The following is a 15625-nucleotide window of genomic DNA, read 5'->3' on the forward strand; positions in this document are numbered from 1 at the left end:
TTTAATTTTTGGGTGAACTATTCTTTTAAGAAGGACAAGTTATTCTGGGTAACATCGCTTCTGGTTCATGTGTCACACTGGAAATGTCAGGTCAAGTCTGACATTTCCAGTGTGTTTTGGGACACAAAATGCCACACTATGTGTTCTGGTTGTATACTAAACTGAAATGTAGGCTGAAATACACTACACGACTTTTGTACATTTATTTATTTTTTACTTTCACTCCATTAAACAGTTTTAAAAGCTGTGAGCTGGCAAACATGACATGGATCTAGGACTTTTATACACTGCGTGCCATTGTCAAGACTGTAAGTCTATCCCTCACAGCCTCATTGTCATCAGTGTTAAAATCAATAAGGTGTCTAAAATGATTAAGGTCTAATGTGATGATAATAACTGAGTGCTACTTCAAATCGTCGACAAAGATAAGCTGGAAGTCAAGTGAAGTTTATAAATCACCACACAGCTGAGTGAATGCCTTCTTCGCAGTCTACATAACCGTAGACTGGACTAAATGGTCAGTTACAGAAATTAAAGTCTTTATTTCATGTATGTTTTCTTTTTGCACAAGGACAATAAATGTCAGAAAATGACGTCCTATTGTTCTATTGTTGCAATGCCAAAAAAATCTCAGGCTGTCTCCTCTAGGAGCTGAAAACATGTGTTTCACTATTAGCAAGGGAGTGTAAACGTCTGTGATAAAAGTCTGGGATCAGCTGCCAGTGGTGTTTTTATACTGTTCTCTTTTCTGGCTCACTTTCTCAGCTGTTTCCCCAGCTGCTGAGGACCTCTGAGCAGCAACAGCTGCTATGAACAAAACAACTCCCACAGCATTATTGCAAGGAATTGACTCAATCAAATATAATGCCAAAACAATCTCTAACCTTCAAGGAAATATAATACATAATTCATATATTCATCTTGTTTCAAAACTGTATGCAAAACTCTTTAAAAAAAATGTATGTTCAGACTCCAATGTTTGGACTCCAGTGTTCTTCAAAATGTCTTTGTTTGTTTTTCCTCAGAAGAAAGAAAGCCATACAGGTTCAGAGAAAGTGACTAAATGATGACAAAATTTTCATGTTTGAAACATCCCTTTAAGTCTAAAACCCAAAGTATTAAGGGAATTACAGATTACCCAGTCACCAGAATCGCTGAGACTGATTCATACCAATGAGCCTTCAACAATTGAGCCCAAAGCCCCCAAATTTCCTCCACACATACGGCCGTTCCCGAGTGCTAGGCTCTTCACGTACGGGGTGGTGAAGGGCCAGACGGGGCCCGTCATAGTGCAGGGGCTGCCTCTGCTGCAGGGCTCTTTTCACAGCTTGATTCAACTGACACCATAAACAGAAGAGATTCATGCCACAAGTTAAAAGATTTAGCCTTTCCGAGAAAACACACACATTTAACTGGGAATGATATCATAAAAAATGAAAGAAATATAACTGGAGCAAATAATTTGTTATTTATTCCACACGTTCTTACAGTGGACCGAAAGTTGTTTTCTTGACAAATTAGTTTTGAATGTAATATGAACAATATAAGTTTATATGGAAAAAAAATGTTGGCCATTTTTAAACCAAATTTGAACTTCAGTAGTGAATAATTCCGCACTTTTAAGAAGTACAGCCATTTCAAACTGTGCTAAGATTATTAAAAAAAAAATTCTGTAGTACTAAATTAGCACTTTCAAATAATTTCTTCAGGATGAGGTAATAGCTTTTCTAAGAAGACTGGAAAAATGGTGCTTTGCCTTCACAAGTAAAGATTAAATTATAAAACAGTCATTTCAAACATTAATAATTTGCATTATCAATTTTAAACAGCTAAACACTACCTTGGGAAATAAAAACATAAAAATATATTACTGATTCCAAAAATTTCAGTGATAATGTCTGAAGTGTGGGTGATAAATAATGTTGGAGCCCGGTCTCATGAAAATGCGTATCAATAGCACGATTTTCGGTTTCTATTTGGTGTGCTATTTATACGCAGAAATTGACTTTGGCGTGCATGTGATACGCACGTGTTTGGCGTGTATATGATACGCAGTTTTCACGTGCATATGATATCCAATGTCTTGGCGTGCATATGATACGCAGTTTTGGCGTACATTTAATACGCACCTACCCCACACCCCTAATCCTAACCATTGCTTATCATATACGCCAAAGTCAATTTCTGCATATAAATAGTACGCCAAATAGAAAAAGAAACTCGTGGTATTTATATGCACTTTCATGAGATGGGGTTGTAATGTGGCTCTCTATCACTGTATTGGTCAGTATTTACAACACCAGTAGCAAACAATTTTATGTGTAGATCTGGCACATGTCTACCTGTTGTTTTCTCTTGACTAGCTTGCATTGCACCTCTCTTGGAGTGACGCATGGCTTCATCATCTCCTCTGAACCATCTTCAGCCTGTAACTTCTGTGAGGATGTTTGTGACTGACTCTCCTCCTTGGCAAGGGCCATCCTGCCAATTCTAGCAGAAGAAATGGAGCTCTTAAAACTAAAAGCTGATTCCTAGCAATAAACCTACATTCACACAATCTAGCATAAACTCTTCTGAAGATAAGAGAACCCAGGCATCTCTACAATCAAACTACACCACAGTGAGTTTATTCATCAGCATGCTCACAAACCTTGACACCTTGGAGACTGCTAGTTTGAAAGCCTGAATCTTTGCCGTCAGCTGGGTTGTGACTGACTGTGCAGTGGCACAGGACATAATATCTGTCAAGGAGCATCCTGGGAGCAGACTGGACAGCAAAGGCAACACCTAAAATGAGATTTAGGAATGATAAACTACATTTAAAGATGGCCTTTTTCTATCTAAAACAACTAAATAAAGTTGTATACACTTGCTATTCTTAAAGTCATTATTTTCAAGTCCAGTTTGAAAATTTTAGATAACAAAATTTCTCACCTATTATTTCTAAATGTTCTCCAGATCATATTTAATCATTTTTTGATTACATTTAGAAGCCAAAATAATTATTTTTGGAAACAACTTTTTTATGATTATAATATTTATAAATGGGTCTGTACATAACAATTTATAGCCATTTTTCCTCACATGGTGATTATCATATTTGGGGGTTTTGGCATCATCAAAAAGTTTTAAAACCTTAAAGGGGTCATATGATGCTGCTAAAAAGAACATTATTTTGTGTATTTGGTGTAATGAAATGTGTTTATGCGGTTTAAGGTTAAAAAAACACATTATTTTCCACATACTGTACATTATTGTTTCTCCTCTACGCCCCGCCTTTCTGAAACGCATCGATTACATTTTATCCATATTTGATTAGGAACATTTACCGTAGTTTGGGAATGTAACAAAGAGAGACTTGCCTGATCATTGGTGGGCTCCAAGATAAGGACTCTGATGGCATCCATCTTGGCCTCCTCCATTTTGGCCACTTTGCTATAAGCTTTGGCTCGATTCTCATAGTAATGTACTTCACCAGGGTTGTACCTTATAGCAACAGAAAACTTGCCTGCTGCTTCCTGGTAGTTCCTGGAACAAAACACATTTCTAAAATAATATCAAGAGGCACAAGGTAAAGAAATATGTTTAGAATTTCATACTTAACCACATAGTTTAAACCTACTTGTCTTCATAGCTATGCAGACCCAGTGTATTGTGAATAACAGCAAGCCGTAGCCAGATATCCGTGTTGTCAGGGTCCATCTCCTCTGCTTGCTGATAGTCAGCAAGTGCAAAAGTCCACTCACACTGCTTAAAAAAACAATCTGGAGGAAAAAAGACAGATTTTCTCTGTAGAATACAAATTCTGCTCCATTATTTTGAGTGATGTGAAACAACCAAGCCATTTAAGAAATTCTAATTCAACAAGAAATATCACCATCTTTACGCCACTTTCAGCCCAACACCCATTAACCTCTTTATTTCTCAGTCCACACCTCCTCTGTTGATGAACAGCTCATTTGCATCTCTCTGTTTCTCTATGGCCTTGTTCAGCAGCATGATGGCTTCACCGTACAGATTCCGGGAGAAGCACTGAATGGCAAAATCATTGTATGTGAGTATGAGTTGGATCTGAGCATCTTCCTCTAAATCCTCTGAAATGTCCTGCATGCCTCCTTGAGAAGGATCTTCTCCAACCCCACAGAACTCAACAGCAAGAATCAAGTCCTCAATGGCAGCAGTGAAGTCTTTCAGGCGCCGATATAGAATCCCCCTATGAGCAGGCAGAAATTATGTGTATTTTATAGAGATAGTTCACCCAAAAATGAAAACTGTCTTCATTTGCTTACCCTCAAGTTGTTCCAAATATGTATGAATTTCTTTCAGCTGTTGAACACAAAATAAGATATTTTGAAGAATGCTGATATCCAAATCGTTGACGTAGCCATTGATTTTCACAGTATGGAAAAAATAATATGGAAGGTTACCAACATTCCTCATAATATCTTCTATTGTGTTCAGCAGATTAAACTCATAAAGGTTTGGAACAAGTGGTGGGTGAGTAAATGACGAATTAATGTACTGTATCCAATTAATACCATTTATATTATATGTCTACTTCACTATATGTAGTTCATTTTTTATTTAATTTATTGATTGATTGATTTGAATTTACTTCTTATTAAAGCATTTACAACACATATACTGTACAAACAAGATAGTCATACAGTATATCACTGCTGAAAAGACCAGTTCATCAAGTATTGCTGGTCTGATTTCCATCCAAAAAGTATATTTTAATTTAATTTTCTTGTGTCCCTTTTATCTATTTATTAATTATTATCAATGTAATCCACTTTTTGTAATTGCTTGTAATGCACTTGTTTGTGCTATAATTGTTGAAAGGTATAGGTTGAAATATACAGTAAAAAAAAACTAATTTGTGTCATAAATTTTTCGTATTTCATGGAAAACAGTAATAACCCTAACCCTGGAAAATAGTAATATAAATAATAGGTGTGTCTAAATTTTTGACTGGTAATAGAAAAGCAAAGCAAAAAAAAATCATTGTAACAGAAAATTCATATAAAACCTAAATTGAGTGTGTATATCATATCATAATACTAATTTAAATGGAATAATATCACTGTCACAAAAGGCCAATTCTTTAGCAGGCAGTAAATGCCCCTTACCTAAAGAGGTAGTACTGTGCTTTATTGGGGTTATATTCCAGAGCGGTGTTAATTTTCCCCAGTGCATCTGAAAGCTCTCCCTTCAATGCCTTATCAACAGCTGCCTGATGGGAATCATCCGCTGCTTCCTTCAGCCTCTTCAGCAGTGCCTGTGCCTCTGGACAGCACGGTTTCAGCCTGAGTGCTGACCTCAAGTCATGATAGCACAAAGTCATCTGAGGAGACACGCAGTCCTCTTACCTGTTTATTACAGTCACTTGAAGGGAAATGTTTTTCTGAAGGCTGTGAATGATGGTCTGACCTGATTGAGCTGGTGGTGAAGGCGAGCTCTCAGAGTGAAGAGGTCTGCTGACTGGCCGTCCGTCTCCAGCCAATTATTGACCAACCGAAGACAGTCAGAGTAACGGCCAAGAGCGGTCAGACAAGCCAAACTATGAATACATATACAACAATTATGGAAAATTATGATCTCATGGTATCCACGGTGGTCCCAAACTCTTTTAGGACACTTTTTAACACTTACGTCACACTTAAAAATGCCTGTATTGCATTGCATTGGATCCAAAATATCAAACCAAGTGTCATCAGCAACAAAACTAAATGACTAACTGCACTTTTCTAGCCAATATCTTTTAACACTTTAAGACTGTTGAGGGTCATTTTGACCCTGTTTAGACCGACTTTTCAGCCTTTTTCAGATTTTTATCATCGTTATCCACATACATTTTAATCGTGATCTTGATATGATATTGTTTATCGCCTGGCGCTAATTCTGGCTATTTATAGAATGTGCTTGGGTGTTTTTTGTTCATTTTGAACAATATGTCTATTGTTTTAATTTTTTTTCAATAATGTAGTTCCTTAATTAAATTGTTTAATTTTTTTTCATGAAAAGGGTGAGTGATATTGAGCTATATTTTAAACTATATTTCTTAAAAAATAAATGCTACTTTAAACATACACATATTTTAAAATGTGGCTTGATTGTCCAAATCCATTTTGAGTTCGCTTTTATTCAGTAATAACTTGAGAATTATATGAATAATATGTTGCATTTAGTTAAATACTGCACACACACAATGGAAATGTAAAGAAAAAAGCAATAGCACTCAATAATGTGAACACCAGTAGGTGATGATAGTTAGGTGAAGAGAGAGCATGTAGCGCCACCTAGTGGTATTTTGGTGTTACCATGATGCTAGTTTAGCTAGTAGTTCAGACACACGTAGACTTAAAATCTCTTTGAAGGGCACTTAAATATCTGGTACAGTCTGCACTGACCTTCTCGTGTGATATGGCCGAAAGGAGGGTTTGAGTTCTGCAGCTTTTGTGAAAGACTCCAGAGCCTCCAGAAACTTCCCTAAATCAAAACAACACTGGCCCTATAAGGTCAGTTAGAACATACACAGATATGTGGTCATTAACAATGAATAACAGCAGAGGACCATATGTGATAAATTCATGCACATTTTATTGCAGGGAAAATTGTGCATTTCAACTATGCAAATAAATATGAATAAAATGGGCATTAGGGGTAAAGATCAAAAGGGCAAAAAGAAAAAAAAACAACAGTCATAATTCTAATGACCTTTTGACTGCAAACTTAATGTTTTATAAATGTGTTAATGAATGGATTCATTTCAAAACACAAACAGCAAAGGCGATACCATTTGTAATATTTAAAGCTCATAATCTAGTTTCTGTCATCTGTGAATAAATTAATTGTTGTACCTGCAGGTAGTAGATGAAGGCAAGTTGTTGAGGGTAGGCCTCAGTTTGGGGATCCAGACTGCAGGCATGTTTGTAATCTAGTGCTGCAGATTGGAAGTCACACAGCTGAAGATATGCTTCTGCTCGTTGGACATAAAACTTAGTCTGCAGGTGGTGAGAATATTAAATCAGATTAATATTTAGAGCCAAATAATTATGGAGTACATATACAATCCATAGCCTGACCTCTACCTGATGTGGCTGGAGTAGAATGGCCTTTGAGAAACAGGACACAGCCTTGTCAAAGTGAGACTGTGACATGGCACCAACACCTGCTTCATAACTAGACACATGTGCACATGTGTAAATATGCTTCTCAGTTAGACTCTGTAGTATTGTTTATAAACATCTGTTCACTTACTGTTTCTCGGTCTTTTCTTTTATTATGCGCTCCCCATACATATCCGGTTTCTTTTTCTGGAAAATGAGAAATACAGATTTTTGTATAAATAAATAAATATATTCGAATACTTATTATTTCCTAGTTCTGCTTGCTTGAATGACATGACCAGGAATGATTCTCACTTCTGAGAACACATGGACATTTTTCAACTGCATGAATATGTACTAAACTATTTCATCTCTCTCTCTCTCTCTCTCTCTCTCTCTCTTTCACACACACAGCAAGAAATGTTGCACACACGTAAAATACGAACCTCGGCACAGCCAACAGGTGGATTCATATTGACAACAGAGGTGCATAAGTAAAAGTTTAAGTTTATAAAAGCACTTAAAGAAAATTAAAAACCTCCAGAGTCCTCACGTTTATTTCCCACAACCAAAACAAATCAACAAACAGTGCAGACCCTGAAACTAAAAGCACTTTTGAAAACATTTAGTAACTATGGGAACAGTTAAATGGCAAAAGAAGAGCAACGGCTGTATGTAGAAATGTGTTTTTAATAAACATATTTTAAAATACTTTTTAGTGCAAAGTGATAATTTTATAAAATTAATGAAAAAACACAATGTTAGATCAAATGTTTAAAAAAAAATAGGCAATAAATATTTTGTGTGCATTCTTGTATGCAAGCACAAAGGAATAATAACGGACTTTTATTTTGAAATCGCAACGTCTTTGGTCAGCAGGTATGTATTACTGTCAGCTGACAATTCACTGACAAGTGAATAAAGCGTTTTTCCTCGGGATGCTGAAAAACAAAGCCTTTGATACTTCGCTGGTTGAACTTGTGTATGTTTTGTCAGTTGTAATGTATGACATAACAGCACAGTTTGTGGGTGGCGATTATCTGTGAAGTGCTTGATTATTTGATTATCGTTTGCGAGAGGAGACGCTATGGATGATTATGAGGAGACCAGACCACTGTTGGTCAACGATGAGCAGACAGACGAGGACAGATCAGAGCAGGACTCCTATCTGGAGTAAGTGTGAATTTATGGTCACTTTTATGCAACTTATGATAGTATTTACATGCTACTCCATGGTGCTTCAAAGAACACGGTGTATATCCACACAAAAAACTATGGTACTATTACTGTTTTTTTTTGTTAGTTGTGTGATCACATATTATTGGCACTGAAAATGTTATTCACTCCGTGATTTGTTTAAAGTCAAGTCAACGAAGAATCATTACATTTTGTCAACAGAATGAGTTGACAATGACTTAACATACAGTGTTCCTGTACTCATGGAAAACCTGTTTAACAAGAATGCTAACCTTATCCATAGCTGATTTGTGTGTAACTACTTTTGCTCGACAGTAAAGTTAAGAATGGGAAGCTGTACATTGCCACATTCGCAGCAGTTCTGGGACCCCTGAGTTTTGGGTTTGTCCTGGGTTATAGCTCTCCTGCCATACCTGAACTCCGCAAAATCCAAGACCCAAGACTGCAGCTCAGCATAGAGGAAGCTTCCTGGTTTGGGGTATGTGAATGCTTTAGGTCCTGCTTTTTTTATTTTATTTTATTTTTTCAGGTAAATGCTTATCATTTTTAGTTCATCAGAACTTACAATGCCATTAGTTTCTGAGTTGGAGGATGTTTAAATACCAAAATCCAAAGTTAGTTGTCCGCAAAAAAAAGTTTAGCAAAGATGCTGATGTCAACGGAACAACATTATGATTCTCTGTCTTATAGTCCGTGGTGACCATTGGTGCAGCTCTTGGGGGTCTCCTTGGAGGATGGATTGTCGAGAAGATTGGACGAAAATTGAGCCTTATGTTTTGTGCATTACCCTTCATCTGTGGGTTTACCATCATTATCGCTGCTCAGAACCACTGGATGTTATATGTGGGCAGAGTGCTCACTGGTCTAGCCAGTGGAGTGACTTCTCTTGTTGTACCTGTAAGTATTACCAGTGTATTGCTGGAAGTAAAAATCCCAGATTTTCTCTATAGGGGAATTGATTTTTAACAATAAATGCTAAACCTTAAGACCTACTGTGAGCAGTGAGGTTGTATTTGCTTTTGTTGAAACTATCAGTCTGCATTATTATAATTTTTTTTAAATATTCATGTTTAACAGCAAAATTCCTGGTAAAAACAAGATTCTGCAAAGAAGTCTCCCACAATCAGAATCATGGGCTCTTTAGCGTCCACCTTCTTGCATGAAGCACAGCAGATGACATAACAGCGTCAGTCTCCTTATGCTCCTAAAGTCCTGAAATATTTGTATATACATAGGTATATTTTGCAATAAGCTTAAAATATATTGTTTCTATATATAATCAACACCTTTAAATGAATAGTTTTATATTTCTCCATCATTTAATTGGGTTATGTCATACGCAGTGCTTCGTAGTAATGTAGTGTAATTTTTTTTGCTTCAAATCTAATTTTGTCATTGTTATTCACTTCATGGTTGGTTTGGTTCCTTTCATGACTTATAATCCTTCAACAAAGTTTTTTAAACTCCTATGGGGGAAAAAAATGGGGGAAATGCTCTCAGAAATTATTGTTGTTGTTGTTATTGTAGAACTGCAGACCGTAGTTAACAATTGAAATTCTGTGAACCATGTTTTTAACCAAATTTTGGAAATTTAATTCAATAGAACGTTATCCATTTGACTTTGCTCTCCATTTCTGCAGCTCTACATCTCTGAAACGGCTCATGAGCGTGTTAGGGGAACTATGGGCTCGTGCGTGCAACTTATGGTTGTGATAGGCATTATGGGAGCCTATATAACAGGTATTAGCCCTCATTTTAAACTTGTGACTGAACTGTGACATACAAGTTATGACACTTGAGTGCCTTTGAGAGTAAATAGAGCTGCTCTGCTCTCAGTTAGCTCTATGAGATGATTGTTAATGTTTAATCGGAGGACACATTTCAACCTTCTTTAATTACAGTGAGATCTTACACATACTGTATACTGTCTCTTTTCCAATGCATCCCTGCACTCCCGTACTTTATTTGTTCTTTGAAATCAGATCAGATTTGTGTGAATGCCTCCCTAATTTGTGCTGGCGAGAATCCTTATGAAAGACTTTCAGTATTGCATTAATGGCTAGGTCAAGTTAGCTCAGGAATGTCCCTCTTAAACATACACAGAGCCTGCATTGTACATTTCTCTATCTGTGCTGTGTTTATATGAAGAGTATGAAAACCTGACCCATTCTGTGTGATCAGTAATAGTATACTGTATACCTTAAAAGTACCTCCAGTAATTTATAGTAATATTTATACAATGCCATGAGGGTGAGTAAATGATAACAAAATTCATTTTGTGGCAAACTATCACTTTAAATAATGCACATTTTTTTCAAGGTTTGTTCCTGGACTGGCGATGGTTAGCAATTGCATCCTCTATCCCTCCCACAATAATGCTGGTGTTTATGTGCTTCATGCCGGAGACACCACGATTCCTGCTCTCCCAAGGGAAAAGGAGAGAGGCAGAGGAGGCCCTGCGCTTCCTCAGGGGCCCTGATGCCCCGGCAGAGTGGGAGTGTGCTAGAATAGAAGAGGCCTACAACAATGAAGTTAGACATCACAAATTCCTCATTTCACATCTCAAAGTTCAAAGCTCTCAATTTTAGTATTACATATTGAGCTGCAGTTCAAGGTTAAAGTCAATGTGAAATTTCTAATATAACATTTTTGAGTGAACTGGATATTCAATGATGAAACATAGTTCACCAAAAAATGAAAATTCTGTCATCATTTACTCAGCTTCATGTTGTTCCAAATCCATTAGACTTTTCATTATTTTTTTGAAACGCAAATTAATATATTTTTAATGATGATTTATGTCCCTCCAATGAAAGTCTGTTCCACAAAAAATGCTTCAAAATCCACGATTTGAGTGGTATAATCCAAGAGACATGACCACTTTATATGACAAATACATTTAATTTAGGCTTTTATTTAAATATAAACATTGAGCAATGCACATATATAGAGCTCTTCAAATATGGTAAACGGAAGCACAGCCATTCTTGCTTGACAAACAGACTTTATTCGTTCTTGTGGACAATGTTTATAATGTGGGAAAAAAATCTATTGAAAATAAAAAAATTATATAAAATTATATATTCGTAGTATAAAATGTCTCTTCAGAAGACTTGGATTAAATCGCTCAGTTCATATCGATTTCTTTATAAGTCTTTATGAACTTTTTGAAGCTTCAATTTTTTGATTGTGTGGACTTTCAGTGGAGAAACTGAAATCTCTCAGGTTTCAAAAAAAATATCTTGATTTGTGTTTCGTAAAGGAGTGAAAGTCTTGGAACACCATAGGGGTGAGTGAATGATGACAGAATTTAGATTTTTGGGTGAACTATCTCAAATTTTATCCAACAGGAGCTGAATTAAATGATTAAATGTGGGTGTTACCAACCAGAGTTTAAGCTTTTTTTAATTTAATAAATAAAATTCTGTGTACAACTGTATACAAGTCACTAAGGTTGACATTTGATTGATTACAGGAGCAAAGCTTCAGTCTGGCGGATCTAAAGGACCCTGGTGTCTTTAAGCCTTTAGGCATAGGCATTATGATGATGCTTCTCCAGCAATTAACCGGCATTAATGCCATCATGTTTTATGCAGAGACAATCTTCGAGCAGGCCCATTTCAAAGTGAGTTTTGTTGATGAAGTTCATTCATTCATTCATTCATTCAGCTTTATTTATGCTAAATGCACACTGTAATGTTCTTTATTTTCCACCACAGAGCAGCGATGTGGCCACTGTTATTGTTGCAGCCACACAGGTGGTCTTCACTGCAATTGCTGCTGCTATCATGGACAAGGCTGGGCGGAAAGTTCTCCTCATCTTGTCTGGTAGCAACATCATTAATAAACTGATACATTTGCACAGTAACACTTTACTTATAGCCTTTATGTATAATGCATTATAAAAGTAGTTTTAATGCATTAATTATACCTTGTATTGCACTTTATAATGCATTGTACAATCTAATGAATAATTGTAACCACAGTTAAAACATTATAACACTTATCAATTCATTGTTACACTATGCATTTTAAATTTGGTTACAATTATTTACGACAAGATATAATGTATTACAATGCACATTATGAATCATTTTAACGCATTATACCCTTTAATAACCCTTTATAATGCATTATACATAAAGGCTTTAAGTAAAGTGTTACCATTTGCACTACTGTTTTTGGAAAAAACTATAAATGGATTGTCCTTAATTTTGTGTCCCCCCACAAGGTGTCACCATGTGTGTTAGTGAAGCAGTGTTTGGAGTATATTTCAAGTTGACTGTGAAGCATAATAACTCCTCACTGACGAGTGTATTAATAGACGCCCAGGGTTCTCTGGCAGAGCAGCCTCCTACAGACCTGGCCTGGCTGGCTGTGGGAAGCATGGGCCTTTTCATTGCAGGTAAGATGAAATGTATTTCACTGAAACTTACCATAGAACAAGAAGTATTTAGCAACTGTACTAAGATTTCCTGCTGTATGTGGTCAAGTTACATTTATTTATATAGCACTTTATACAATACAGATTGTTTAAAAGCAGCTTTGCAGTAATAAACTGGAAAATAAGGGTTAATGTAAAATTCATCAATTATGAAACGACTTCAATGTCAGTAAAGCAGCTCTACAGAAGTCAATAGTGTCATTATTCAACTCAATTTAGTTCAGTGTTGCTCCTGTTCAGTTCAATAACTGTTAATGTTGCAAAGTTCATTAATTATGAAACGATTTCAATTCTGCTATAAGCAGCTCCACAGAAGACAATAGTGTCATTGTCCAACTCAATTTAGTTCAAATATAAAGAACTATAAAGATAAAATGTTCAGCTTATTCTAGCCTACAACCACATACATGGTAAGTGTTTAATTGACATGTAAGGTGGCTACCTGCAATTCATTTTGTTTGTACGCACCATTTAGGAACAAGTTCATCTGAAACAGTTGATAAAATAAGAGTTGTAATCAGAATTTATGTCCATTTAGATACCAATTATTTTACAGATGCAGACTGACATAAAGATAAAGCAAATTATACAGTGATGTCTAGTTTTCACTATGTTGCTGTACTTGAGGTTTTGTCCAGTTCCTATTTTTGGTGAAATATCAAGTTCAGTCATGAAACTCTAAATGGCACAGGCTGATTGGCCACATCATTTCATGCATGGCATAAGCTTATTGGCCTCTGCTGATTCTGCAGCCAATGTTCAACATTTAAATAATCTGGTTCAGTGTTCACTGTAAGCTGGTTCCCTCTGAAACACTCCACCTCCCCCAGCTCCACCTGTCTATATCTGCTATCAGATTTATATATGCCTATTCATGCAGCACAGGGTGGCCGCGGGTCCTTAAAAAGTCTTCAAATGTCTTAAATAAAGTTTTCCTAAAATAAGGCCTTAAAAAGTCTTAAAATGTCTTAAATTCAGATTCAGTAGGTCTTAAATATTTTTGGTCACATTACCACAAACATTTCTCCAGTCTGACGTACCCAGTGAGTGTCCATCAAGAGTACTTCCCCAACATTTCTTATTTGTATGTTCAAAATTTTATTTACAACATTAATCCCATGACATTATTTATTGCTGTTGTAATTTTGTAATTATTTAATTTGATTGGTAACAGCCCTGTAGTGTATTAAATTTCTTGATCAATTGTAAGAATTTGACTTGAAAGATACATTTAATAAGGTAAAAAAAAAATATTGACCTTTATAAAGGTAAATGACATCCTGTGGTAAATATTAAAAACATGCAGATTTAAGTATGAAAATATTGCTTCAGAATAAATAGTTTACACCACCAAAAATCTTGGTGATGCGACACTTTTGTTTTGTGGGAATATTTTGTATGGGATATTGTCTGCTGATATGAAAAGTTCACTGTATATCGTAATAACAAATAGAATTTTTGACAGCGATGATATTTTGTTTTCTTTTTACATTTAAACGCGTTAAATATTACATATACGTATGTAATATAATGTGTATTTCCATCACAGGCTTGGTCTTAAATTTCACATAAGGTGGTATTAAAAAGGCCTTAAAAAGTCTTAAATTTAACTTGTTCATATCTTTAGACACCCTGCAGCAGCTGCAGCATATCTTACATGTTCACAGCAGCGTGCCTTTGCATTTATTGGCAGTAGCAAGCCGGTACTTGCTCTGCAGCAATAGCAGCAGCACATTTCGCAGATTTATTCCACCAAGACCAAATACATTATCATTGTCATATCGATTAACATGCTAAAACTATTCCAAGATTTGTCATAATTGAAATATGCATAAAAGGGTCAGTAAATAGACTGCAGACTATCATAAATATGTGTTAATCAGGTTTTGCTCTTGGCTGGGGTCCTACTCCTTGGCTGGTGATGTCTGAGATTTTTCCTACCCGAGTGAGGGGATTGGGCAGTGCTCTGTGTGTGCTTACCAACTGGACCTGTGCTTTCATTGTCACCAAGACCTTCCAGAACCTCATGGTGAGCTGACGGTCATGTATTTTCCCCAGAAACGTATTAGGTTTAACAAAAAGGTCTAATACAGGATCAATAATGTTTCTTTTTAGGATGCCATAACCAGCGCAGGGACATTCTGGATGTTCTCTGGACTCTGTGCTCTCAATGTCATCTTCACTGCTATTTTTGTCCCTGAGACCAAAGGCAAAACTCTGGAGGAGATTCAAGCCTGTTTTAAGGGGACTTATCAGCGCTAGACAAGTTTTTTCCCTTAGGGACAATACCAACATTTTAAAGTGCCCCTATTATGCCATTTTTACGGTTTCTAATAGAGATGCACCGATTGCAATTTTCTTGGCCGATTCCGATTTTTTGTTAGTGTGATCTGCCGATACCGATTTTTGCCGATTCCGATTTTCTTTCTAAGAACTATAATTGACAGCATATACAAACAAAAATCTACTTTTCTTCAACGCAAAGTTTTATTTTCATTAAAAAACACAAGTGAAAAGTCAGTAATAAAATAAGAACAAATAAAACAATTGCAAACAACAGCACAAATAAATGCAATAGAATAGAGAGAGCTATGAAACTTAAGTTTTTCAGGTCAAGTTTTTATTCAGGTAAGAAATACTACAGAAATTAAAGTAATCAAATGTAAAATAACACATCCAGTGTTATTTTCCATTTGATTACTTTAATTTCTGTAGTCTTCATTGTAAAAATTAAATACAGATTAATGCTTACCATTAAAGTTATAAAACGTATTCAGTCAACAGCAGAAAGTGATTTTCTTTGTCTTTTATTTTTTGATTAAAGGCAGGGTATGTGATTTTTCAAAAACACTTTAGAAAACTGATTCGGGCC

General features: G+C 35.9%; 2 protein-coding genes across 4 annotated transcripts; one reads left to right on the top strand and one right to left on the bottom strand.

The window, feature by feature from the left end:
- Positions 1 to 1104: 1104 nt before the first annotated feature.
- On the bottom strand, positions 1105 to 7700 carry LOC107720230 (tetratricopeptide repeat protein 16-like). 3 transcript variants are annotated; one of them, XM_016527867.1, is made up of 13 exons: positions 7559 to 7700; positions 7264 to 7319; positions 7095 to 7185; positions 6864 to 7007; positions 6414 to 6514; positions 5434 to 5563; positions 5133 to 5347; positions 3936 to 4213; positions 3623 to 3764; positions 3363 to 3528; positions 2651 to 2787; positions 2343 to 2490; positions 1105 to 1337 (listed from the first exon to the last, which is right to left on the bottom strand). In XM_016527867.1, exons 1-13 carry the CDS (start codon positions 7583 to 7585, stop codon positions 1182 to 1184), a joined length of 1791 nt encoding a protein of 596 aa, XP_016383353.1. In that variant the 5' UTR covers positions 7586 to 7700; the 3' UTR covers positions 1105 to 1181. The 3 variants fall into 3 exon arrangements, with proteins under 3 accessions (XP_016383353.1, XP_016383352.1, XP_016383354.1); XM_016527866.1 differs by lacking the exon at positions 7559 to 7700 and adding an exon at positions 7428 to 7502; XM_016527868.1 differs by lacking the exons at positions 6414 to 6514; positions 7095 to 7185; positions 7264 to 7319; positions 7559 to 7700 and having other exon boundaries at positions 6864 to 6992.
- A 291-nt stretch (positions 7701 to 7991) lies between these two features.
- On the top strand, positions 7992 to 15108 carry LOC107720220 (solute carrier family 2, facilitated glucose transporter member 8-like). The gene is made up of 10 exons (XM_016527855.1): positions 7992 to 8285; positions 8625 to 8787; positions 9000 to 9206; positions 9950 to 10049; positions 10629 to 10840; positions 11785 to 11934; positions 12029 to 12137; positions 12541 to 12714; positions 14637 to 14782; positions 14869 to 15108. The coding sequence occupies exons 1-10, from the start codon at positions 8200 to 8202 to the stop codon at positions 15013 to 15015; spliced, it is 1494 nt and encodes a 497-aa protein (XP_016383341.1). The 5' UTR covers positions 7992 to 8199; the 3' UTR covers positions 15016 to 15108.
- The last annotated feature ends 517 nt before the right edge of the window (positions 15109 to 15625 follow it).

The sequence above is a fragment of the Sinocyclocheilus rhinocerous genome, unplaced genomic scaffold (genome assembly GCF_001515625.1).
Source record: "Sinocyclocheilus rhinocerous isolate Xijiao unplaced genomic scaffold, SAMN03320098_v1.1 scaffold62, whole genome shotgun sequence".
Taxonomy (NCBI): Eukaryota; Metazoa; Chordata; class Actinopteri; order Cypriniformes; family Cyprinidae; genus Sinocyclocheilus; species Sinocyclocheilus rhinocerous.